Below are 24,915 nucleotides of genomic sequence, written 5' to 3' on the forward strand. Positions count from 1 at the left end.
CTTCGACCTTGACACTTGCTCCTGCGGGAGTGGGTGATGAGGGCAGGATCAAACATGTCGCGCGTCGGTAGTGAAGCGGTGGAAAAGTGATCGGTTCGTTAGTAGTGTTTGATCCTTCGACCTTGACACTTGCTCCTGCGGGAGCGGGTGATGAGGGCAGGATCAAACATGTCACGCGTCGGTAGTGAAGCGGTGGAAAAGTGATCGGTTCGTTAGTAGTGTTTGATCCTTCGACCTTGACACTTGCTCCTGCGGGAGCGGGTGATGAGGGCAGGATCAAACATGTCACGCGTCGGTAGTGAAGCGGTGGAAAAGTGATCGGTTCGTTAGTAGTGTTTGATCCTTCGACCTTGACACTTGCTCCTGCGGGAGCGGGTGATGAGGGCAGGATCAAACATGTCACGCGTCGGTAGTGAAGCGGTGGAAAAGTGATCGGTTCGTTAGTAGTGTTTGATCCTTCGACCTTGACACTTGCTCCTGCGGGAGCGGGTGATGAGGGCAGGATCAAACATGTCGCGCGTCGGTAGTGAAGCGGTGGAAAAGTGATCGGTTCGTTAGTAGTGTTTGATCCTTCGACCTTGACACTTGCTCCTACGGGAGCGGGTGATGAGGGCAGGATCAAAACATGTCGCGCGTCGGTAGTGAAGCGGTGGAAAAGTGATCGGTTCGTTAGTAGTGTTTGATCCTTCGACCTTGACACTTGCTCCTGCGGGAGTGGGTGATGAGGGCAGGATCAAACATGTCACGCGTCGGTAGTGAAGCGGTGGAAAAGTGATCGGTTCGTTAGTAGTGTTTGATCCTTCGACCTTGACACTTGCTCCTGCGGGAGTGGGTGATGAGTGCAGGATCAAACATGTCGCGCGTCGGTAGTGAAGCGGTGGAAAAGTGATCGGTTCGTTAGTAGTGTTTGATCCTTCGACCTTGACACTTGCTCCTGCGGGAGCGGGTGATGAGGGCAGGATCAAACATGTCACGCGTCGGTAGTGAAGCGGTGGAAAAGTGATCGGTTCGTTAGTAGTGTTTGATCCTTCGACCTTGACACTTGCTCCTGCGGGAGTGGGTGATGAGGGCAGGATCAAACATGTCGCGCGTCGGTAGTGAAGCGGTGGAAAAGTGATCGGTTCGTTAGTAGTGTTTGATCCTTCGACCTTGACACTTGCTCCTGCGGGAGTGGGTGATGAGGGCAGGATCAAACATGTCACGCGTCGGTAGTGAAGCGGTGGAAAAGTGATCGGTTCGTTAGTAGTGTTTGATCCTTCGACCTTGACACTTGCTCCTACGGGAGCGGGTGATGAGGGCAGGATCAAACATGTCGCGCGTCGGTAGTGAAGCGGTGGAAAAGTGATCGGTTCGTTAGTAGTGTTTGATCCTTCGACCTTGACACTTGCTCCTGCGGGAGCGGGTGATGAGGGCAGGATCAAACATGTCACGCGTCGGTAGTGAAGCGGTGGAAAAGTGATCGGTTCGTTAGTAGTGTTTGATCCTTCGACCTTGACACTTGCTCCTGCGGGAGTGGGTGATGAGGGCAGGATCAAACATGTCGCGCGTCGGTAGTGAAGCGGTGGAAAAGTGATCGGTTCGTTAGTAGTGTTTGATCCTTCGACCTTGACACTTGCTCCTACGGGAGCGGGTGATGAGGGCAGGATCAAACATGTCGCGCGTCGGTAGTGAAGCGGTGGAAAAGTGATCGGTTCGTTAGTAGTGTTTGATCCTTCGACCTTGACACTTGCTCCTACGGGAGCGGGTGATGAGGGCAGGATCAAACATGTCGCGCGTCGGTAGTGAAGCGGTGGAAAAGTGATCGGTTCGTTAGTAGTGTTTGATCCTTCGACCTTGACACTTGCTCCTGCGGGAGTGGGTGATGAGTGCAGGATCAAACATGTCGCGCGTCGGTAGTGAAGCGGTGGAAAAGTGATCGGTTCGTTAGTAGTGTTTGATCCTTCGACCTTGACACTTGCTCCTACGGGAGCGGGTGATGAGGGCAGGATCAAACATGTCGCGCGTCGGTAGTGAAGCGGTGGAAAAGTGATCGGTTCGTTAGTAGTGTTTGATCCTTCGACCTTGACACTTGCTCCTGCGGGAGTGGGTGATGAGGGCAGGATCAAACATGTCGCGCGTCGGTAGTGAAGCGGTGGAAAAGTGATCGGTTCGTTAGTAGTGTTTGATCCTTCGACCTTGACACTTGCTCCTACGGGAGCGGGTGATGAGGGCAGGATCAAACATGTCGCGCGTCGGTAGTGAAGCGGTGGAAAAGTGATCGGTTCGTTAGTAGTGTTTGATCCTTCGACCTTGACACTTGCTCCTGCGGGAGCGGGTGATGAGGGCAGGATCAAACATGTCACGCGTCGGTAGTGAAGCGGTGGAAAAGTGATCGGTTCGTTAGTAGTGTTTGATCCTTCGACCTTGACACTTGCTCCTGCGGGAGTGGGTGATGAGTGCAGGATCAAACATGTCGCGCGTCGGTAGTGAAGCGGTGGAAAAGTGATCGGTTCGTTAGTAGTGTTTGATCCTTCGACCTTGACACTTGCTCCTACGGGAGCGGGTGATGAGGGCAGGATCAAACATGTCGCGCGTCGGTAGTGAAGCGGTGGAAAAGTGATCGGTTCGTTAGTAGTGTTTGATCCTTCGACCTTGACACTTGCTCCTGCGGGAGCGGGTGATGAGGGCAGGATCAAACATGTCACGCGTCGGTAGTGAAGCGGTGGAAAAGTGATCGGTTCGTTAGTAGTGTTTGATCCTTCGACCTTGACACTTGCTCCTGCGGGAGTGGGTGATGAGGGCAGGATCAAACATGTCGCGCGTCGGTAGTGAAGCGGTGGAAAAGTGATCGGTTCGTTAGTAGTGTTTGATCCTTCGACCTTGACACTTGCTCCTGCGGGAGCGGGTGATGAGGGCAGGATCAAACATGTCACGCGTCGGTAGTGAAGCGGTGGAAAAGTGATCGGTTCGTTAGTAGTGTTTGATCCTTCGACCTTGACACTTGCTCCTGCGGGAGCGGGTGATGAGGGCAGGATCAAACATGTCGCGCGTCGGTAGTGAAGCGGTGGAAAAGTGATCGGTTCGTTAGTAGTGTTTGATCCTTCGACCTTGACACTTGCTCCTGCGGGAGCGGGTGATGAGGGCAGGATCAAACATGTCACGCGTCGGTAGTGAAGCGATGGAAAAGTGATCGGTTCGTTAGTAGTGTTTGATCCTTCGACCTTGACACTTGCTCCTGCGGGAGTGGGTGATGAGGACAGGATCAAACATGTCGCGCGTCGGTAGTGAAGCGGTGGAAAAGTGATCGGTTCGTTAGTAGTGTTTGATCCTTCGACCATGACACTTGCTCCTGCGGGAGCGGGTGATGAGGGCAGGATCAAACATGTCGCGCGTCGGTAGTGAAGCGGTGGAAAAGTGATCGGTTCGTTAGTAGTGTTTGATCCTTCGACCTTGACGCTTGCTCCTGCGGGGGCGGGCGATGGGGGCAGGATCAAACTTGTCGCGCGTCGTTCGCTCAGAGAAATGAAAAAGCGCCGTGGATCGCTAGTAGTGTTTGATCTATTGATCGCGTCGCTTGCTCTTGCGTGGGCGAGTGACGAACACTTGTTCGGCGTTTAATGCGATTATCGAATTATTTCGCGAATCCGGTTAGGCGTGATTATATCATGGATCGCATCACCAAACATTGGTGACTCCCAGATCTTTACCTTATCCCACTAACCCAATATCCTCTCCATGACAACCGTGGAGATGCAGAGGTGATCTCGGTCTCTAGTAACAACGGTAGTCACACTAACATTCCTTCCCTTCCCCGATGACCGTAAGGACGTGGCCGGCGCCGTTATTGACTTTTAAATTTGAGCTCTCGATTTGTGCACATTGAAGAATGGTAAGCTAATCCCAAGCCCCATTCATTAATTCCCTGTGCAACTTCGATTGTTCTGGTCAATCACGGAGTAGCAACTACGAATTGTACGGTCATCTATGCTTATGCTTATGCTTATGCTTTACGTTTCTATCGATTCTTTCTGATGACATCAGGTTTGTTTTGGAGTCAATTGATACAAAATGACACTTTATTTACTGCCCATAACTGCATATTTGTAACATTCGACAAAAGTAGGCATTGAGTAAATGGGATACCAACTTTGGATTTTATTGCAGTATGGGAGGGAATCAAAATTTCAAAAAATCACTAAAAATTCAAAAATGCTTATTTGAGGCTAAAATTTTGTACAACTTATTTTACATATTGGGTGAATAGTCAGAAAATAATTCTGATAGAAATTTCGTTGCCACTGCATTACGAGATTCATGTATAATCTCAATGTGACTGTTATGCGGTTACAATTGCCAATGTGACAAAACAACTTGGTATTTTTTTCGAATTTTCTAGAACAATCTCACAGATTTCAGTAAGTTGATCGAAAGTATTTATCATTTGATGACTCTCCACGGTATTAACTCGAAATCCACAAAAATGTCGAATGTGACTGTTATGCAGTTATGGGCAGTTTAGCTCTTGAATAAATTTAAGCAAATTTGGAAAGTTATTGCCAATAGTATTTTATTATTAATCCAGAAATTACCCTTCTTTCAAATAATAATACTTCTTTTGAGTTTCGCTATTGAGACAAAATTTTACACTAAATATTTTTATACATTTAGAACAGATTTACCCTTCTTTTAATGGTTCTTTTTTTTCTAAATATGGTGTAACCATAATTATAGGTATGAACATTGTTGATTCAAAATTTCAATAAATTTCTCCTTCTTTTATGCATAGGCTTCTTCTTTTATGCATAGACTGTTGGAGCTTATTTTTTGTTTTGTTTCCAACTGACAAAAGGGTGGCAATCAATAACATTAATCTGCTCAAATTATCAGCGAAAAGAGAAATCGATTACTGCAGTTACTTGTGTTACTTTTCCCCGAATGTCGTTTCCCCGAACGCCAGTTCCCCGAATGCCAGTTCCCCGATAAGCCCACTTCCTCGAAAAGTTTTTGGCACTCATAATTGTCGTAACTTTATACATTTCAGGGAGGTGAACAAACTGACCATTTAATATGCACCCTTCTTCATTTAATTGGCGGTTCTTTCGAGTTTTACCGTCCTCAGCATTTTTGCCAACATCTGTATAGCCGAGAATGACAGAATATTTCCTTTTTCTGACTGTTTATCGCTCTTTTTTGTCACCACATTTCGGGGAAACCAGTCATTCGGGGAAACGTAGCATAATCACTTCGATGATTCTGAACGTACTTTTTTATGTCTTTTCGTTTTATTATGCCGAAATAATTTTTGGCGTCTATTCTTCTATTGGTTTGATCATAAATGTTGCCTTCTTTTCAAAATAGGCTGTTCTTTATATTTATACTGTTTTAAATTTTATTATTAAGTAAAGCTAAGTGTTAACCATTTTTTTTATTTTGCTGTATTATCAATTCTTGCCAGATGTGTTGTTAGAATGATAATTACTTCAGAACCTGCCAATAATCAACATCTACTTTTTTGGGGCAAACGCGTGAGATCTCCTTCCGAGATATGGTAGAAAAAATATTACCGTCAAACGGGGTAACTTGCAACACTTTTCAACTTCAAAGCTATGTAGAAAAAAAATTTAAGGATTCAGATGAAACAAAAATCATGTGGTATCCTAATCGCCACGTAAAGAATACCACGCGGTATTAAATTTATCAGCATTTGGTTTTCTGGGATAAGGAGAGACGAAAAATATACATTTTTCAAGCTCCCCTTGATGTGGGGTAACATGCAACACATAGTGCTACCAAAAGTTCACTATTAAAAAGTTAACCTATATCGTGTTATTATGAATATATAATAATTTTATGCAGTAAAAGCATGACAATAATCAAAAACAGAGTAATCTACTCTTAGTAAACTAATTATTATTGTTTGAATTAGGAGTATTAAACCAATTCGATTGAAAACTCTATTGGATGTTTACACGGGGAAATTCTAGCACATCATAAGTCTCTAAAGTTGGAAAGCCAACTTTTCTACAAATGTAATGGAATTTTAAGTTATACTTCGCATAACTTATATTTTTATACATATTTCAATCAACGCAACATATCACATATTGATATGTATGCCTTGAAATAGTCTCTGTTGGTGTTTTGACATAATTATCACCATATTTCATGCAAAAAGTTCCTAATGGCAGATCCACTAGTTAAAATTAACTTATAATACAGATTAATACAGATTTTCAAAATTATTCACAATTTTCATGAAGTGAATAAAAATAATTATAATTATAATGAACCGTATTGTAAATTTTGAAATATTTTGTACCAAACGTGTATTGAATTGATTGAGGTACACAAATTTTAATGTTATTGAACAAATATATGTTAAACTTTGCTATTTCATGTGTTTTTGAAGACGTGCGGCAAGAAATATCGAACAATTGAGATTAAAATTGCTGTTGCAAGTTACCCCACAAGGGTAGTCAAAAACGTTTTTGAATTTTTATAGTGTTTAAGCATCAAATTATCAAAACTTTTATATTGTCAATTTGTACACTACTAAGTACTGTAACTGATAGCAAATGCCTCGAATGACATATTTCTATCATTTGTGTGGCACGAGGAACGATTTTCAGCATTATTTTCATACAATCCAACGTGAAATATGATTTTCACCTCCAGCAAACCAACCATAAAAGAAACAATAACCAAACACTCGACAAAATCTTCTGTTTTATACCTTAGGTCAATAAACGGCGAAACAAATTACAATAATTTAACTTAATGCTAAACCAAACGTTAATTCGGTTACATGTCAAAGTGTTGCAAGTTTCACCCCTGTTGCAAGTTACCCCGTTTGACGGTATTTCAATCACAAATTTTCTCTTTTCTCGATATAAGACGGTGTTTTTGATGTACATTTTCAAAATTAGAATAAATATTGAACCGTTGAAAAATTTTGCCACAAATGTTTTCCTTTAAAGATGTGTTGTTCATTTGACCTATGCTGTGAACAGATTTTTTGCGTTAGAGCCTTAAACGTTTTAAACGAAAAATAATCTGCTCTCGTATTTAGGCTATTTTTGCATTGAGTCGCATTGATAGATCTTTGGACTAGAGTTTTTGATATTTTGCAACATAAAAATCTATTCTTTTATCAATTAATTTTCAATGAGTGTTACGTCGAAACTGGGGCAGAGCTTGATCTGCAGCTAAATATTCTATAAGCGTTCCTTTGATCAATAACTGCGAACTTTCTTTGCCAATTCACTGTTTTCAAATACGTATATCGCAACAAGCTCGAAAATACTCTATGATCTGAGATGTAGATACCCGTCACGAGTTTTATTTTGTAGTGCTCTCTAATGTCACAACAATTTTTGAAATTCTTAACTTGAAAAATCTCTGAACGAACACCACCTACCAAAATTGTTTGCTACGGGCTCAGTGGTGTTGATCTCGGTAAAAGTTTAAAAAATACCGATATTTATTTTAAGTCAATCATTATGCCAAACGGCGATTATGCCAAATGACCATTATGCCAAACTACTTTATGCCAAACGGCCTTATGCCAAACGACCTTATGCCAAACGACCTTATGCCAAACGACTTTATGCCAAACGGGGTACAATCTATAGTACTACAGATTATTGACTTTTTAAACCGATTTTCAATCTTCAATATACTGAGGTGAACCAGACCAGGGCTAAAAATCATGGTTACAAAAATTTAGAAAAAAAATCTTCAATAAGGACTGTTCATTTTTTAAAGTGAACACTTTGTGTTTGCTTTATCTTTTTTATTTATTGATAAAACCGTAATCGGTTTTCTATCGTTCAACTATTATTCTACAATGCACTATAGTCCAGAAAGCAGATTTACGTGGAAAGATGCATTTTGAGCTTTAGAATGAAACATTAGACGAAAACGGTCTTCTACAAAGTTGTTTGTGTTAGTTAAGCCCTTTGTTTGATGTTATTGAAAGTTAGGGTGGACCACATTTTCATAGAAATTGTGTAACTAACTTTCTCATTTGTAAAATTAATATTATATATGCTTCAGCAAATTTGTATTCCATTAAATTTCAAGCAACTATGCCAAATAAAGTTTTTGTGTATCTCTTAAATTGACTGATTTAGAGCTTTTTTCCCACGGTGACATAGGGTGGTCCGAACAAAATTGGTTTTCTAACTCTAGCGTTTTCAATTCAAATATCTCATCAAAGTAGCCTATGAATTACTTTTAGAGCTTTGAAAATGCGTAATTTGGTGAGTGAAGAAACTCGCAATCTCCTTCCGTTTTGCAGTTAATGTTGTTTTTCTCACAAAAAAAACATGCCTACTTTGATTGTGAACATCTCTGACTGGGTCAAACATGAAAAATATCTTTTGACAGCATTTGAAAGACAAAATAAAATTGTATATTATATCAAAAAATACAGATGTGCTATTTTTGTAACTCTAATAAAATGCTTTGAAAAACAAATGATTTTAATCATCCTGAACCGACCGGGAATCAAACCTGGACATCTTCAGCATTGCTTTGCTTTGTAGCCGCGGACCCTAACCACTCAGCTAAGGAAGGCCCGTGCTATCTTTTAAAATAAAAAAGTTTGAGAGAGAATTTCGAAAGCTATGAAATTTGGTGCTTATGATACTTTTGCATATAACACGACATGACCAGACAAACAAATGTTCAGAAGACACCAAAACGCTATCTCTGATGTTTTGAAGTTTTTAATTTATTCCACTTAATTTTGTTCCGTGGACCAATGTGTAGTGTTTAATTTAAACATTTTTTTTGGTTTAGGCTCGCATAATCTATAATCGTAATGAACAAAAAAAACATGTTTTCGACCTTGTGCCAAAATGGCACTCATCCGCAGCTGGATTCTCGTTGCGCATATCGTATAGACCCCAAGCTCGGCCCTGCTAGTTTGATATATTCCGACTTAGGCAAAAAATGTTTTTTTCAATAATTGCCATTTTTTAGGAATTTTGATTAACCGTGTAACCTCAACAACATACCCATTTCAAAGTTTACAATAACGTTTTCACCGGTGTACTAAATTTCAAAATTGGACCGTTATTCACTGAATTTGTTTGAAATGCATTTTTCTACATGTTTGCTAAGTCTGATGTCTGTGGCGCAATGAGTTTTTCTCATAGAGGAATGACATTTTGGGAATCTTAATTTGAACTATCTGGCTTTCAAATGGTATACAAAACACATCATTCAAATCAAGTAAATTTCTCGATTTTTGGCCACCATTTTCCCCATAATATGGGCAGTATAGACAGTAGAGTGGTTCAAAAAATACTGTTAGATACATTCATCAGCTACAACTTTGCCGAAGACCGTTTTCAAATCGGACGCCCCAGTCATAAGCTATTTATTTTTGAATGAGTTGTAAAACTTTGGCAATAATTATTAGGCTGTTCTGCAGGCATCACTGGATATATGCAGTAAAACATAGAAGCCATGATTTGTGCGTGCTATCTTTCACGCCAGGTGCATCAATGTTGCCTGTTCAGAAGTTAAATGAGCACAGCTGAAGAATTTGTGACTGGATATAAATCAATAACTAATTACTGAGGCGTCTGATTTGAAAACGATCTTCGGCAAAGTTGTAGCTGATGAATGTATCTAACAGTATCAACGTAGCTCTAATCCCCAAGAGCACATGGGCAAACACTATGACCGATTGAATGAATTGCTTGCTTTTCTCATAGTAATTCCCATATAAAATTTAAAGGGCTTGCGCATTCTCAGTTCTCATCCAAATGAGCTCAAATTTTGAGAGGACACTCAGAATTGGATCTAGAATCGAATGAGCGGTGTGGAGCAAAAACGATTTTTTTGAACCACTCTAATAGACAGGCAGCCAAAATATTGTTGCGATCTCTGGTCTTATGTATGAGTTTTGTAATACAAACCTGATGTTTTGTTTTTGACAAACAAATTTTTGAGACAAACTTGAAAAGGGCTTATAGCGAAATAATGAGTTTTTGTTACTAATGGTGTACATTGGCCATTCAAGCGATAAACGTTGTGAAACCCATTTTAAACATTTAAACATGCACCCGATTCTGTTTTTACACGGGGGATGCGTACCGTGCAAAAAAAGTTTTCAGTTCAAAATTTTAAAAACCGTGCAAAAAAAAAGTAACACCAGTCGTTGACGTTTCACGCAAAAATAAGGTTTTGACGGAAAAAAATATATATGGAAACTTTTTTTGCAAGGCCGTGTGAAAATAATCAGTGCAAAAACAGAATCGGGTGTACATTTATTTATGATGTAAGTCATTACTAGTACAATCCCCTGGAATTATCTCTAGCTGTTATTATAGGACAATGCTTAAAATATAAAAAAAAACTCAAAAAGCCCTTTATCAACACAGTGCATATATGTGCCGATAAATTATTCAAGGTCCTTTAATTCATTTTTCGATTATTTGTCACCTCATCGCCCATAGTGCAATTCAACAGTTTGTTTTTGAAAAGACGTGAATTTCAGCTCAGTAAATTTCAGAATATTTTTAAGCTGCAGTTAAAACTGAAGCACTCTATGCCGAGATTCAAACTTTCAAATTTGACCGTTTTGTATGGATAACGGCCAATTCATTCCTTGTTCTGTCCTATTCTGTCTAGTACTGTTTTATTGAACTGAAAACAGCAGCTGGTCACTGATGTGTGAAATAAATAGAAGACAAATGTGTCTTTTCAACAAAAAAAAGTGTATGTCTAGTGTCAAATTGTCTTATTTCGAAGTACCGTAAAACGGGATAACTTTGATAGTTTTTTTTTTTCGAAGAAAACTTGAATATTTATGCATGCTGTTTCAAAAAATTATAATTTATATTTTTAAAACAAGTACTGGTATCCTAACTATCGATTACAGTTGATAAATAGCCAAAATATTTATTTTGAATGGATATATAATTTTTCAAATGATCGAAATTCGGTTTTCTGTTTTGGGGTAACTTTGATAGTGGAATATAAATTAAACAAAGTTGAATGAATTACGAAACATTTATAGGGCGTTGCATACCTCTAGGGATTTAACGCTATATGGAAATTTCAGACTTAGATTACAAAAATTGTCCCAGTTTGTACAAATGGTTTTCGCTAAGAGATTTGAGGCCGAGTTCATGTTATACTATAACTAGGCTGTCAAGAATGACGAACTTATTATGACTTCATCAAATAGTGATCGTAGAACAGATTGTTTGTGAGCGTTTCAAAAATGCTAAAAACTTTTAAATTTTTAATATTTGCATATAAATTCTCAAATGTACTTGATTCCAACGAAAATAGTTTTGACATGAAGTGCCATACTAATACTCTTTATTTTTGCATTTGTTATTCTTAACTGTTTAACAGAAACTTTGTTATTTCGTTTAGCATGTTGTGGGTCTCGTACTATCAAAGTTACCCGCATTATCAAAGTAACCCCGTTTTACGGTATACACTTTCAAAATCATTGCTTCAGTTAAATTTCAAAATATGTCGTTGTGGCTTGTTTACAAATATTGCAGCTGCATCCGATCACTAGTAATAGGTACAACTACTTTCTAATCCAAACAAATTACCCTTCACATGTCATGGGGATATTTTTACCCAGCTTTCAACCAAACAGGTGTATTCACTTCCCACTAAACTCAAAACTCTGACCGATGATCGTAGTCCAACTGTCCTGTTAGCTATTTCCATTTTCTAGCATCTCGATTCCCGTCGGGAGGTTTTTGGCGATGACGAAAAGCTCATCGCTTATTACGACCATGGTGACTACGGTTCGTTCACTTTCAATTGAATTTGATTAAAATAAATTGCTTACAACGGGATTGGAATCTGTTACTGGTCCTCTCACAGGGTTTCGAAGATATAATGGGGAGTGTCCTCGGAGTAAAAATAGCATCCAATCGCCAAAGTGCAATATGGATGAGGGTTGGATGGGATACTTTGTAAGAATGGTTTAAATTAGAAACCAATCGAAATCATGTGAATCGGTTTGATGGGATGGATCTGGTTTCCAAGACCGATTCAATCTGGTTTTCGAAATTGATCTTCACTCGTGACCAATCGGTTTTTTGTTGTTCACAGCAACCAGGATAGCGGTCTACTGATTGAATGATTGTACCTACAGTTCATATACATTTTGAGTCTATGCACTTCGCTCAATAGTAGAGTAGGGCAAAAGTTACTTTTTTCCAGAACGCCTATCTGTTATGAAACGGCCTATAGGCCTCTGCACTGCAATATTCGAAAAAATGACTTATTCTGATAGGTTTTTCTTGTACATTATTCCATAGTAAACATTTCTACAGTCGCCTCTTCACATCTCGATGTTTTAAATCTCGATATCTCTCCCCATGTCGATGATTTCATAAGTCCCTTCAGTCTGCATACATTTTTACTCTCCATGTCTCGATGTCTTCCTTGTCTCGACATCTCCTTATCTCGATGAGTTTCTGTTGAGTTTTCGTTCTCAATTTTCTCTCCGTATGTTGATATGACCAATATCGAAGGCTACTAGACCAAAGTTTTGGGATTCAAAACAAATTAGGAGCGCAAAATGACGTATGTTTGTGTATAACTTTCTTGGCAACGGAGTGTTTTTCAATCTAGTGTTCATCAAAAAAGTGTTCTTTGTCTGGATCTCTCCCTATCTCGATGGTCCCTTCGATATCGAGATGTGGAGAGGCGACTGTATTAAGATATTCCATGAACTACAAGCAACAAGTGCACAAAAACATTAATCGACGTAACCATGAGCTGCTATCACACTTTGAAGGAACGTGCACACTTTTGTGATGGTCCAACTTGGGGTGAAATCGATATTATTGTTTTTTTTTTCACAGTCTTAATATTTAGAGTGTTTGATTGTGTTAGAATGTATAGTTATCAATAAGGCAGACATGAAGAAATATATGGTATTTTAGAATCGGAAAATAAGGACGCAACGATTTTTTCCTGAAATTATTAATTATTTTATTTGACATTTGTTCCAATGAGGATATTCTCATTGGTACTATACCAGGGAGGAAGCTGCAGAATCATTTTCAAAATTTTATTTTGAATTCTCTGCAGAGCTTTTTTCCTGGTATTACAACAGATAGTCCATATTGGTACAGCATACAACATGGCTGGCCTGAAAATTTGTTTTAATATCAAAAGCTTGTTCTTAATACAAAGTTTTGATTTTCTATTAATGATTATTTAATTAAATTAATATTGAATGCCCTCAATGTGATTTTTGAAAGTTAAAATCATATCTAGCATGAGCCCTAGATACTTAACTTCATCTGACCAATTTATTGGAACCCCTCTCATCGTGACAACATGTCTACTTAAAGGTTTCAAATAAAGAACTTTTGGTTTATATGGGAATATTATTAGTTGAGTTTTGGAAGCATTAGGAGAAATCTTCCATTTATGCAAGTATGAAGAAAAAATATCCAAACTTTTTTGCAATCGACTACAGATGACACGCAGGCTTCGTCTTTTGGCGAAGAGGCCTGTGTCATCCGCAAACAAAGATTTCTGACATCCCTTAGGTAACTTTGGTAAGTCAGATGTGAAAATATTGAATAATATTGGTCCCAAAATGCTGCCTTGAGGAACACCAGCTCTTTCAGATCTAGAGTTCTGATAATTAACCAGAAGTGTACGATTTGACAGATAACTTTGAATTATTCTATCAGGTATCAGGTATCAGAAGGCCGGCTCCAAAGACACGTTCCCCATCAGTAGGGAGATTTGTGCCATCGCCATATTTGAGCCTATTTCATCATCTACCCGATGGGAGAGGAAAGGGAAGGGAAAGTTGGGAGGAAATAGGAGTGGGGTCCCTTGAAGAGGGAAGATCGTATAAGCGAAATGACGGCATGTAGCTCCATACCACAATGGGTTCGAACAGCGCCCTAAAAAGGGCACTGCAAAACGCATGAGCGTAAAGAGAGCCTATAGCTCATTACCACAGTGGGTTAAGAATAACAGAATGTCCTGAAGATTCAGGCTTCTGAATTCAGTTTCACTTAATAAATGTTTACCAAGTAATTCGAAAAAACTGGACAGTTACATATCAGGTGATACGAAGTTCCATAATCGGAGTCACAACTATCACACACAAATGAGTCAGCACGCTGAATATTTGCCATGTGATAGTTGAGTCGGCAGTGGCCTGTCAACGCTCTGACCAAGAGACTGCAATTCTGCTTTGACAGATTTGTTAAATACTTCGCCACCCTTGGAGATGGCTCAGTAATGTACAATTTTGTTTGACGTCATGGCTCCAAACTATTCCAGTATTGCTTGTACTGAGTTGCCGCCCAAGAGTTTATCTGAAGCTTCACCCAGCACTTCGAAATTGGAATAGCCGCCTCAGGGCCAATGAAGTCATGCGATGCTCCATCGCGAGCTAGCTCTTCAGCCAATTCATTTCCAGCGATGGAAGAATGCCTGGTACCCATACAAGGTTAACAGAGTTGACTGAATTCAGTTCCTCAATTCAAGTTCGACATGCGTTAACAAGCTTCGACCTTGAGTTGGCCGAAGCGAGAGCTTTTATAGCAGCCTGACTATCTGAACAAAAGTATATGACTTTAACCATTACGCGCTGTTGAAGTGCTGATTGCACTCCACACATAAGAGCAAATATTTCCGCCTGAAAAACGGTGCAGTTTCTACCAAGTGAGTAAAACTGATTCAGCCTTAGCTCACGAGAATATACTCCTGCACCAGCTCTACCTTCAAGAAGGGAGCCATCAGTGTAACATGCTATATTGTTTGATATACTTCTTTCCAAATAGCCAGACGTCCACTCTTCCCGTGAAGGGAATTGTGTGGTAAATGTCCTGTAAGGAAAGTTACAAGCAATTGTGAGATCACTTGGAGCAAGGACAATTTTGGCCCAATTCACCAAAAGTGGAAACAACGAAGTGTGTGTAGATCTACGATTCACTGGATTTTTCTCCAGTAGATACAGTACACATAAACGGTAAGAGCAAGAAAGTGCTTCTTGTTTAAGATATATGTGTAGTGGCGCAACGTCGAAAATGGCCTCAAGCGCTGCTGTGAAGAACGCACCGGACATCGCCATCAAGCACATCCTTTGGAGATGGCCCAATTTTGATTGGATTGTTCTCACTTCGCCCTTTTGCCACCACACGAGACATCCATATGCCAATATTGGTCGAACAACTGATGTGTAAATCCATTTGATATATTTGGGTTTGAGATCCAAGTTTTACCAAAGGTTCGCCGGCATTGACCGAAGGCCATGCAAGCTTTTTTGACTCTGAAATCAATGTGAGGTGTCCATGAAAGTTTGGAATCTAGAATGACTCCGACATACTTTACTTGATCAGTCACATTAATCTCAGTACCAAAAAGACGTAAAGTTCGAATTCCATCGCGGTTTCGTCTTTCCGTAAAAAGAACAATAGATGTTTTATTCGGGTTAACCGAAAGGCCATATTGGCGACACCAACTCTCGACTACCTGAAGAGCACTTTGCATCAGGTCGAATAGGGTGCTTATGCACATACCAACTATCAGAGCTAGATAGTCGTCGGCAAATCCATAAACTGGACAACCGCAATTATTGAGTTGCCTCAATAGCGTATCTGTTACGAGAATCCACAAAAGTGGTGCAAAACTTCCCCTTGGGGGCATCCGCAAACACTCAATTTTCGAATCGCTGCTTGACGCAATGTCGAGAAGAGATGTCGGTTTTGAGCATTTGATGAATCCAATTGGTAATCATTGTAGGTAGCCCATGGTTTCTTGCGGCTTCCAATATGGCATCGAAAGACACGTTATCAAAGGCACCCTCAATATCCAAGAAAACACCCAAGCAGGATTGCTTCTGAGCGAATGCTTTCTCGATATCGTATGCAACTTTGTGTAAAAGAGTCACAGTGGACTTTCCAGATTGGTAAGCATGTTGATTCACATGAAGAGGCATGTTTGCCAAATAAACATCACGGATGTGATGATCGATAATGCGTTCCAGACATTTCAGCAGAAAAGAAGTCAGACTGATTGGTCTAAAACTCTTCGCTTCCTCATACGACACACGTCCTCCTTTTGGGATAAACTGTACTGTAATATCACACCAAATCCCTTTTGGAGCAGAACAGGATAAATCCCATCCGCTCCTGGAGATTTGAAAGGAGCAAAACTATTAGGTGCCCATTGAATCGATTCAGTAGTTACGATACTGCGAGCCGAGGCCAGAGACTCGTAACTACATGAAAAGACATTTGGTTCATCCGTAGATGCTATGTCCACACATCCGCGGAACTGTGTATTGAATACACATTCTAAACCTTCTTCATCGGAAGAAGTAAAGTCACCATTAGGTAAGCGAATTTCGTTCACTTGGAAATCCTTAGATTTTGCAAGGATTTTGTTCAGCCGACTGATTTCACTCAAACTGGAAACATTTGTACAAAGGTTTTTCCAGCCGGATCGTTCAGCAGAACGAAGAGCCTTCTTGTAAGCCTTGCGAGCCGACTTGAACGACTCTGATCCAGCTGAACGGCGTCTGTTCCAACTCCTTCTGAGTCTAGTCAGATCGGAATTCCACCATGGGGTCCCTCTTGTAGTCTTTGCAGACCGCAGAGGACATGCTTCTTCAAAATCTTCCATAATGTAGGACGGCAATCATCCAGATCACTTGGATTTTCAATGGACGGAGAATATCCATGAAATTTGGTCGCAACCAATTCAATATAGAGTTCCCAGTTTGTTGACCGGGGATTCCTAAAACGCAAAGTCTGCGCAGTTACATTTGAGTGTTCAAAGAAGATGTAGCGATGATCAGATAATGATTCCTCATCTGATACATGCCAGTTCGTCAACTCGTGACTGATTCTATTCGAGCAGAGCGTTATGTCTAACACTTCTTCTCTATTAGAAACCATGAAGGTTGGGCGATTTCCTATGTTGAGTAATCCAAGGTCTGTACTACTTAAGTATTCCATCAGACTGGAGCCTCTCAAATTGATATCTGAGCTGCCCCTGATGATGTGATGAGCATTGGCATCACTGCAATCAGCGGAAGGCCTTTTGTTACGCAGTGTACGACAACTCGTTTGAAGTCATCCGTTGGGGATGGTTCATCATGTGGTAAATATACCGAACAATAGACGTATTTCCTGTTGAGGTCACCAACAGAAACATCAATTGTGACAGCACATACATCTCTGGTCGTCAACTGAGAAATGAGTGTAGCAACGATTGCTTTATTTACGAGCACGCATGCGCGGGGCATGGAGCGCGAGTTTGCCATTTCAAGTTTGCTGAAAGTAGCAAAAACTGGGTCCATAAGGTTACCTAGATAGAAGTTCCCTCTACGGAAGTAGGGTTCTTGAACTAGCGCCACTTGGGCTGCACCATTTTGCATGAGTCTGCAAGGATTGATCGTTGCTGTTCTTTTATGCTGAAGATTGATCTGAGCTAACCTAACCGTAGCCACTATCCAAACTAGGCAGGATTAAGCTTTTTGCAATATCAGTACGAAAAAGACCAGCAGTGAAAAAAACAGATCGGTATCTATTGAAAGTCGCCAAAGGCGAAAAAGCACAGAATACACTGTGTAAAACGCATAATGCGAAACCATATAGGTGAAAATTTAAATTAAATAGCAACATATTCATAATCCCACCCTTATTAAGCCTCAGGATAGAGACTGAAGAAGGGCAGCCGATTATCTCGGAGAAACACAAGGTCACCTGCACCATTGCTCCGGGTTGCACAGGAAGGACTCAATACTGTGGAGGGCGCCCTGGTACCCCACAGGCTCCGTTTGCGGTTAGGTTTTATTTAGACCCCCCTAACCATTCATTCATAGGCACGGTACGCAGCACACCATAAATTAGGGGTCACCTGTGAGGTGGACTTTTACCACCGGAACAGGTAGTCCGTAGTGTTAATTCTTAGCCAGTTGAAACAACCGCTACCGACACTACGCGGCTATCTAGGCTGCTCGGGAAAAGGAGGTTAATATTGATGATTAACTCCTGACGTGCCAAGCAGCCGATAAAGGAGAGGATTCTTCCATTTTTGCAAGTATGAAGAAAAAATATCCAAACTTTTTTGCAATTGACTACAGATGACAAGCAGGCTTCGTCCTTTGGCGGAAAGGCCTGTGTCATCCGCAAACAAAGATTTCTGACATCCCTGAGGTAACTTTGGTAAGTCAGATGTGAAAATATTGTATAATATTGGTCCCAAAATGCTGCCTTGAGGAACACAAGCTCTTTCAGATCTAGAGTTCTGATAATTAACCAGAAGTGTACGATTTGACAGATAATTCTAACAATGTTTGTTGGAATTATAATTCCACAGTAATATATGGAACTGGTCAGCAATGCAATTTATGACATGATAATGATTTTTTGTCAATCAAGCTCAAAAATATTTGGCCGAATATTGCACAAGAAAATAAACTGTTTGGCTATGGACACCAGCTTTCAAAAGTTGTTTAAACCTTCGCAATTTTTCAGATTTATTTGCTTGAGATAATTTAATCGATAAATTATCCGCTATGCTTAAGAGGAAAATAACCGCCATCGTTTTGCGGGCTACTTCGTTAAGCAGCAGACATCGCTAAGCAGGCTCTTTGCTCAAAATCGATGCAATTTTCGTAAAAATCTATCGCGACTTTGCACTTGCTATCTGGAATACCGTAAAATGATTATCGCACATTTTTTAATTTGAACGAAAGAATTTTGGTTTATAGGTTTTGATTATTGAATGATGGATCATTGAACCTTAAATTTATGGCTAATCTCAGCATAGTTTGGCTTTTCTTACAAAAAAGGTAAAATACCAGGGGTGTAATTTTGGAATTTATTGGACTCATGGGGGCGATAGTCCTAGAAAGATTGAATATGGAACAAGTAGGCGTAGAAAGGCAATAGTGAACAGTTCAATATATACGAAAAATTCCGTTATTATTTATAATTTCAAAGGTATGAACATTGACTTTCAATTTCGAAAACGATTTATTTTCAGATACCCATAGTGCAGTCACACAAAATCCACCAAAATGTCCTCTGGAAGTCCGAAGAAAGATGTCAACCTGGACATGCAACTGCTTAGCAAGTCCTCACCGACCAGAAACGGCGACATGATAGTTGACGATAATTATGATCCACATCTCCACCGGAATCGGCCCCATCCAACGACGTAACTATTAGCATTCGTTTAATCTAAGTAGTGGAACTTATTTTTCCATCTCGAACAGAAACTTCGAGACGTTGGTACATCTGCTGAAGGGATCGCTGGGGACGGGCATTCTGGCCATGCCGCAGGCCTTCTACAACGCCGGCTACATTTCCGGTTTCGTGAACACCATCCTGATTGGCATCTTGTGTACCTACTGTCTGCACGTGCTGGTCCAGGCTCAGTACATTCTGTGCAAGCGGCATCGAGTTCCTATTCTGACCTATCCGATTTCGATGAAGATGGCCCTCGAAGAGGGACCGGCTTGTTTGCGGCGGTTTTCACCCTATGCCGTGTCAGTATTATGGTAAGGTATTGATGAATGTTCCATTTTTATTAACGAGGTTTTTCCTTGCAGGGTTATCGTGGACGGGTTCATGATTGTCTACCAGTTGGGGATATGTTGTGTGTACATAGTATTCGTCGCTACGAACATCAAACAGGTAATTGAGACATGATGGTATATCGATATGTTTTTGATATTTTCAGTTGTGTTCAATCTCTATGATATGAATCGGTCCAGAGATACTCTTTTAATCAAGGATATTCTGAAACAATTTAAGTCGAACTAATCATAACTAATTGTACGATGTTGAAAACAAGGTTGTATCCTAATTTTTCATATGTTTTTGGGGTTCAAGAAATGTTTCAAATATGATTTTCAACATCAGACGATCAGGCAACAATCAGCCATTGCGATCTTATCAAGACCTCAAATACTTATTATAGAATGTTAAAATTAAATACAAACACCATCCCACTCCTTTCTCAGCTTGTCGACGTTTATCTCAACTTGGACGTGAAAATCCATTGCATGATTCTACTGGTCCCACTGATTGGCATCAACATGATCCGGAACCTTAAGATCCTGGCTCCATTCTCGACCCTGGCTAATGTTATTACGTTTGTTGGTAAGTAACGAACTTCATTTTCCAATTCGATCTGTTTTCCATTATTTTCCCCGTTCAAAGGTCTTGGTATGATTTTGTACTATGTTCTGGATGACCTGCCTTCGCTGTCCGAACGTGAAATGGTTACCGACATTGGACGTTTTCCATTGTTCTTTGGAACAACGTTGTTTGCACTAGAAGCCGTTGGAGTGGTACGTATCTAGTGCAGTCATCACTCAGAACCAGTTGATACTAAAAAAATTATCCCATTTTTTCCCAGATTATAGCCCTCGAGAACAACATGGCAACGCCAAAGTCCTTCGGTGGAACCTTTGGAGTGCTGAACGTGGGAATGTTTGTCATTGTGGCTTTGTACGCTGGAATGGGCTTCCTAGGATATTGGAAGTACGGTGCAGAAGCGTTGGGAAGCTTGACGCTGAATCTACCGGAAATGGATATGTAAGGAAGCCTTCAGACAACAAGTTTGTTTTCGTTTGATAATCGTATGTTTGCACTTCTCAGTTTGTCACGAACCATTCGAATTCTGTTCGCTGTGGCCATTTTCATCTCGTATGGATTGCAATGCTACGTTCCCGTTGATATTATTTGGAACGTCTATCTCGTACAAAAGTACAAGGATTCCAACAACAAATTTGTTTATGAGATGCTGGTGCGCATTGTGGTTGTCATCGTGACATGTAAGTTTTAGGCTTTCCCTGCAAATTTTATAAAACTTCTTCAATATAATTCTGAATATCCTTTTTCAGTCTTGCTGGCGGTGGCAATTCCACGATTGGGACTATTCATCTCACTCTTCGGAGCGCTCTGTCTGTCGGCACTGGGAATCGCCTTCCCGGCCATCATGGAAATTTGCGTACTTTGGCCCGACAAGCTGGGACCGGGAAAACTCGTTCTCTGGAAGGACATCATTCTAATTTTGTTTGGCATCATTGGACTCGTTGCCGGAACCTATACCAGCGTCCGGGACATTATCTACAGTTTTCAATAGACGCCAGTATTTTACCTAGATTCAACTGAAGCAATCTTCTGTTAGAACTACCATAGTACATCTCTCGTAACCGCAGATCTTACCAAAACCAAAACTTTAATAGATAGGCAAACGGCTGTTACACTAGACGAGCAGTTCACGCGAATAACCAAAACCCCGCATAGACTGTAGAACTTTTGCTACCAAAGTAGTGAGATTGAGAATTTATAAGCAGATGCCTAGCTACTGGTATACTGGTAGTGAAAATGGGAGCTACTACTAGTAGATACAACGTCCAAAAGACGAACAATCAAATGCTTAAGAAACGAGGAAAGTATTGTTGAATACGAAATAAAATGGCCTTGACAGCACCGGTAGTAAGCTGCGCGCGCGGTAGTTGCAAGTATAGCCTAACGAATTGGAACCGCTGGCCCACATATCAATTGAAGTCAACTTTTGAAAATTTAGATTCCACTTTCGAGCAGCAGGCACAATTCGGACAAATTGTCTTCGCACATTCTGTCACTGCATGTACGGGCGATATTTTTTATTCTTGAATACAGCACACTTGTTTTTAGATTATATTAAGCTTTTAATTCCGAGGCTCTCATTTAGAAGGAGGAACTTTCTCCAGATAGTTTTAATAAGCGAGCCCGAGTAATTGTTTTTATCTGTTGTTCAATGACCAAGTAGCAAATAATTTCTTACAGGCCAAACGATTCGCTCAAAGCGTATATTTTATTATCATTCAAGTGAATAAATTTAATATGTACACACAAGACAAACAGTCGAATATTTGGAAGCCATATGAAAGAAATCACAATACACACACGACCAGCTCGCAGATACACCGGTCGAAATTAATCGACGCCAGACTTCGAGAACGGTCTCAAAACAGTGACTCTTACTGCCGCTAATTCACCCATTTGTTGTTGTATAGTTGAGGTTTTGCGCGAACGCATTTTTGATACTGAGGTACCGTAATTTCGGGTGAAATTGATCATTTTTCACGGTTTTTCTAGTCTGTTTTCTATAATGTTAACAATGCCAGACAACTAAATGCAGAAAAACAAGTACGAAGCTGAACCTCATCGTCTTATGTACCGAAATTTTCTAACAAATGACATTTTAGTGTTAACAAATACCTCTAAAATAAAGAATCAGAGGATCTCATTTCGGGGTGAAATTGATCACTTGTCAATGCCCTCCCCTTGGTTATGCGACCTTGCCGCGATGGGAGGGCATAATCCATTAGCCCATATGATGGAAACCAAAGGCGTAACCTGTAGTGGTGGTATCACATTTTGGCATTTTTTGCTTAAAGCCGCGTCATAATTCATATGGCATAGACGCAATAATATCTCGAATGTGATCCAACGGACATTCTGCGTCATTGATAGAATTGATGCCCATTTCAAATAATTAATCTATTCGAAGTGGACATTAATACTATTGGTGACGTTCAGTTTGCCTTTTGCTAACCAGAATGATCCGTAGCCACTCTTACTATTAGCTAGCTAGATACATCGTTATTATATACGACGTAGGGAATACTTAGGAACTCTTAGGAAAATGACTAGTAGATTCACTGAGTAGAAATAAGTGGCGACAATCTTATTTAAATATGGTTTTTACATAGCCATAATAAGAAATACCTCTTTTGTAACAGCGGTATAAATAATCTAATTCCAGCTTCATTTTCGCAAAATTTACAAGTAGAAAGTAGGCGTTGTGAAGCATTGCATTTGCCACCGAAAAGTGAATCTTGTAGGAGACTGTAATAGAAGCCTAAGGTAACTTTACTCTTCAATATTCACTATAAAAATGACTATGGAAAGTAAGACGCTGAGATCGATCATTAGGACACACTTGCTAGTTTCGAAAAATTGTTGAACAGACAGCTTTCCTTGACTTTTTTTTTAAGGATATATGAACGTAATGACCAATAAATACTTTTAACAACAAAAATGAAATTAACTAGAACTACTACTAAACAGCCTAATTTTGTTAAGACTTGACGACACTTGACATTTAAGACTCTAATCTTACGTAAAAGACAATAGTAATCAGAATAGCACTTGAATGACAAATTATTCAAAACCATTTCGACTAGACAGTATTAGTAATGCACTACTATTTCAAACAAATTCTAATGGAGCTGCTGATTTTCATAATGCTTCCTTTTCTCAGAAGCAAGGGAATATGGGTACTTTTCAAAAACTACCACGTCACAATACTAATAAAAAACAGTGTTCATGTGGGCGCCATTGCCTAGTCCGTCTGAGTATTGGTCCTGGTAGAGGGGAAACTTGGCAAAAGCCAGACCGAGGGTTCAGCCTTGACAAGTTAAGCTGTCAGGCAGCTCCAACTGAATACCATACAAAAAAAAAATTGATCACTTGTCAATGCCATTATTGTTAGTTTCCAAAACAACTCTATATGATAAATTTGAGCTCCCTGAATCCGATTATGCTTGTAAAATTCTTAACAATGCAATATTTATATAAATAACGAATAGTTAAATTTCAAGAATTACGCGGAAAACGCCTAAATGTATGCAATTTCCTAAGGAATTCAATGATATCTAACAGAAATTCAATTATTTCAACCATATGAGCTAATTGGTACGAGTTTTGGTGATGAAATCTGGTTTGGGGATATATCTCAAGCATCCTCACAAACTTTCAGGTTTATACCATGTTCAAATCCTTGCTTTTAAATAGAAGTTCATAGCTGTTTGTCAATACTGCACCTTGCATGATTTTGAAATTTTACGTTATTTTCATAGTAATAAACATTCTTTAACGCAAAAAACTTCACAACACACAATTCTATAATAGTTACGACAAGCACCGTGCATTCACTGCAGCTTACATTGATATTTGTGCTCCATTACGACTAAATAAAATCGTGTGATACGATGATCAATTTCACCCTTCTGATCAATTACACCCGATTTTACGGTATTATCCTTTTCGCCACATTTTTGACAAAGAGTGGCCAATATGCATTGACCAGCTTCGGTCATACCTAGAATTTTTGCTACTCTGTTTGCGACGAAATCAAGGTTTACATTCCAGGTGGCTTTTTGATCCAGTAAAGCACACAGGTCAAATCCGTCCAAAAATGATATTGATCTTCTGCTTTAGCGATTCTGCCACTTTAGCCGCAAAGCTCCAACCGTGGTAGAGATTGATTCCTTAGTGGTGGTGCCACTTTTGATTTCGAAGTGAGCAGGTGTACCGAAACTTAACCATCCTCCCTCTGAACGTAGATTATCGCACCGTACGCAGCTATCGAAGCGTCCGAGAAGCAGTGATATTCTACAGATACTGAGCCTGGACTGATTACGCTGCCTGTTTAATTCTTCAGACACCAGAGTCACTGCATGAAGACCTTTGCTGATGTGATCGTCGCTTTTAGCAGGTCCAGCGTGTCGACAAGCCTAGCTATGTAGTACAACACCTGTCGCTTTATACGTATTCGATTTTCTATAATAGGAGGTATCTTAAATTTGAAACGAAAATGATCAAAGTTTGGGAAACCACGTTAGGCTCAATGCCTTCACTTTTGCATGCTGGAATACTTTCAAGTACCGTAATCCGGGGGCAAATTGATCACTTTTTCGCAACTTTTTGTCATGTTTTTCTTGGGAATTCAAATATTGTCAAATTTATTTCGGTAAAACTTGTACTTCATTGATCTCTATCACATTATGTAATCGTTTTTTGATGAAATAAATTTTAACATTTCATAAAATTAGTTTTTATATCAATAATTGAAAATGACACATTGGGGCGACATTGATCACATATTTTAGAAAGTAAAATT

General features: G+C 39.9%; 1 protein-coding gene across 5 annotated transcripts in view; it reads left to right on the plus strand.

Annotated features, from left to right (window-relative positions):
* Window positions 1-21,869, plus strand: part of LOC5570472 (proton-coupled amino acid transporter-like protein CG1139) — a 37,521-nt gene extending 15,652 nt beyond the window's left edge. For all 5 annotated transcript variants that reach the window (XM_021845774.1, XM_021845775.1, XM_021845776.1 and 2 more), the window contains 8 exons: window positions 18,997-19,170; window positions 19,229-19,501; window positions 19,565-19,649; window positions 19,979-20,117; window positions 20,178-20,308; window positions 20,377-20,555; window positions 20,619-20,794; window positions 20,864-21,869. In XM_021845774.1, coding sequence (XP_021701466.1) covers window positions 19,031-19,170; window positions 19,229-19,501; window positions 19,565-19,649; window positions 19,979-20,117; window positions 20,178-20,308; window positions 20,377-20,555; window positions 20,619-20,794; window positions 20,864-21,105 — 1,365 coding nt within the window. In that variant the 5' untranslated portion in view covers window positions 18,997-19,030 and the 3' untranslated portion in view covers window positions 21,106-21,869. The remainder of the gene's footprint in view (window positions 1-18,996; window positions 19,171-19,228; window positions 19,502-19,564; window positions 19,650-19,978; window positions 20,118-20,177; window positions 20,309-20,376; window positions 20,556-20,618; window positions 20,795-20,863) is intronic.
* The last annotated feature ends 3,046 nt before the right edge of the window (window positions 21,870-24,915 follow it).

Source organism: Aedes aegypti, chromosome 2 (genome assembly GCF_002204515.2).
Source record: "Aedes aegypti strain LVP_AGWG chromosome 2, AaegL5.0 Primary Assembly, whole genome shotgun sequence".
Lineage (NCBI taxonomy): Eukaryota > Metazoa > Arthropoda > Insecta > Diptera > Culicidae > Aedes > Aedes aegypti.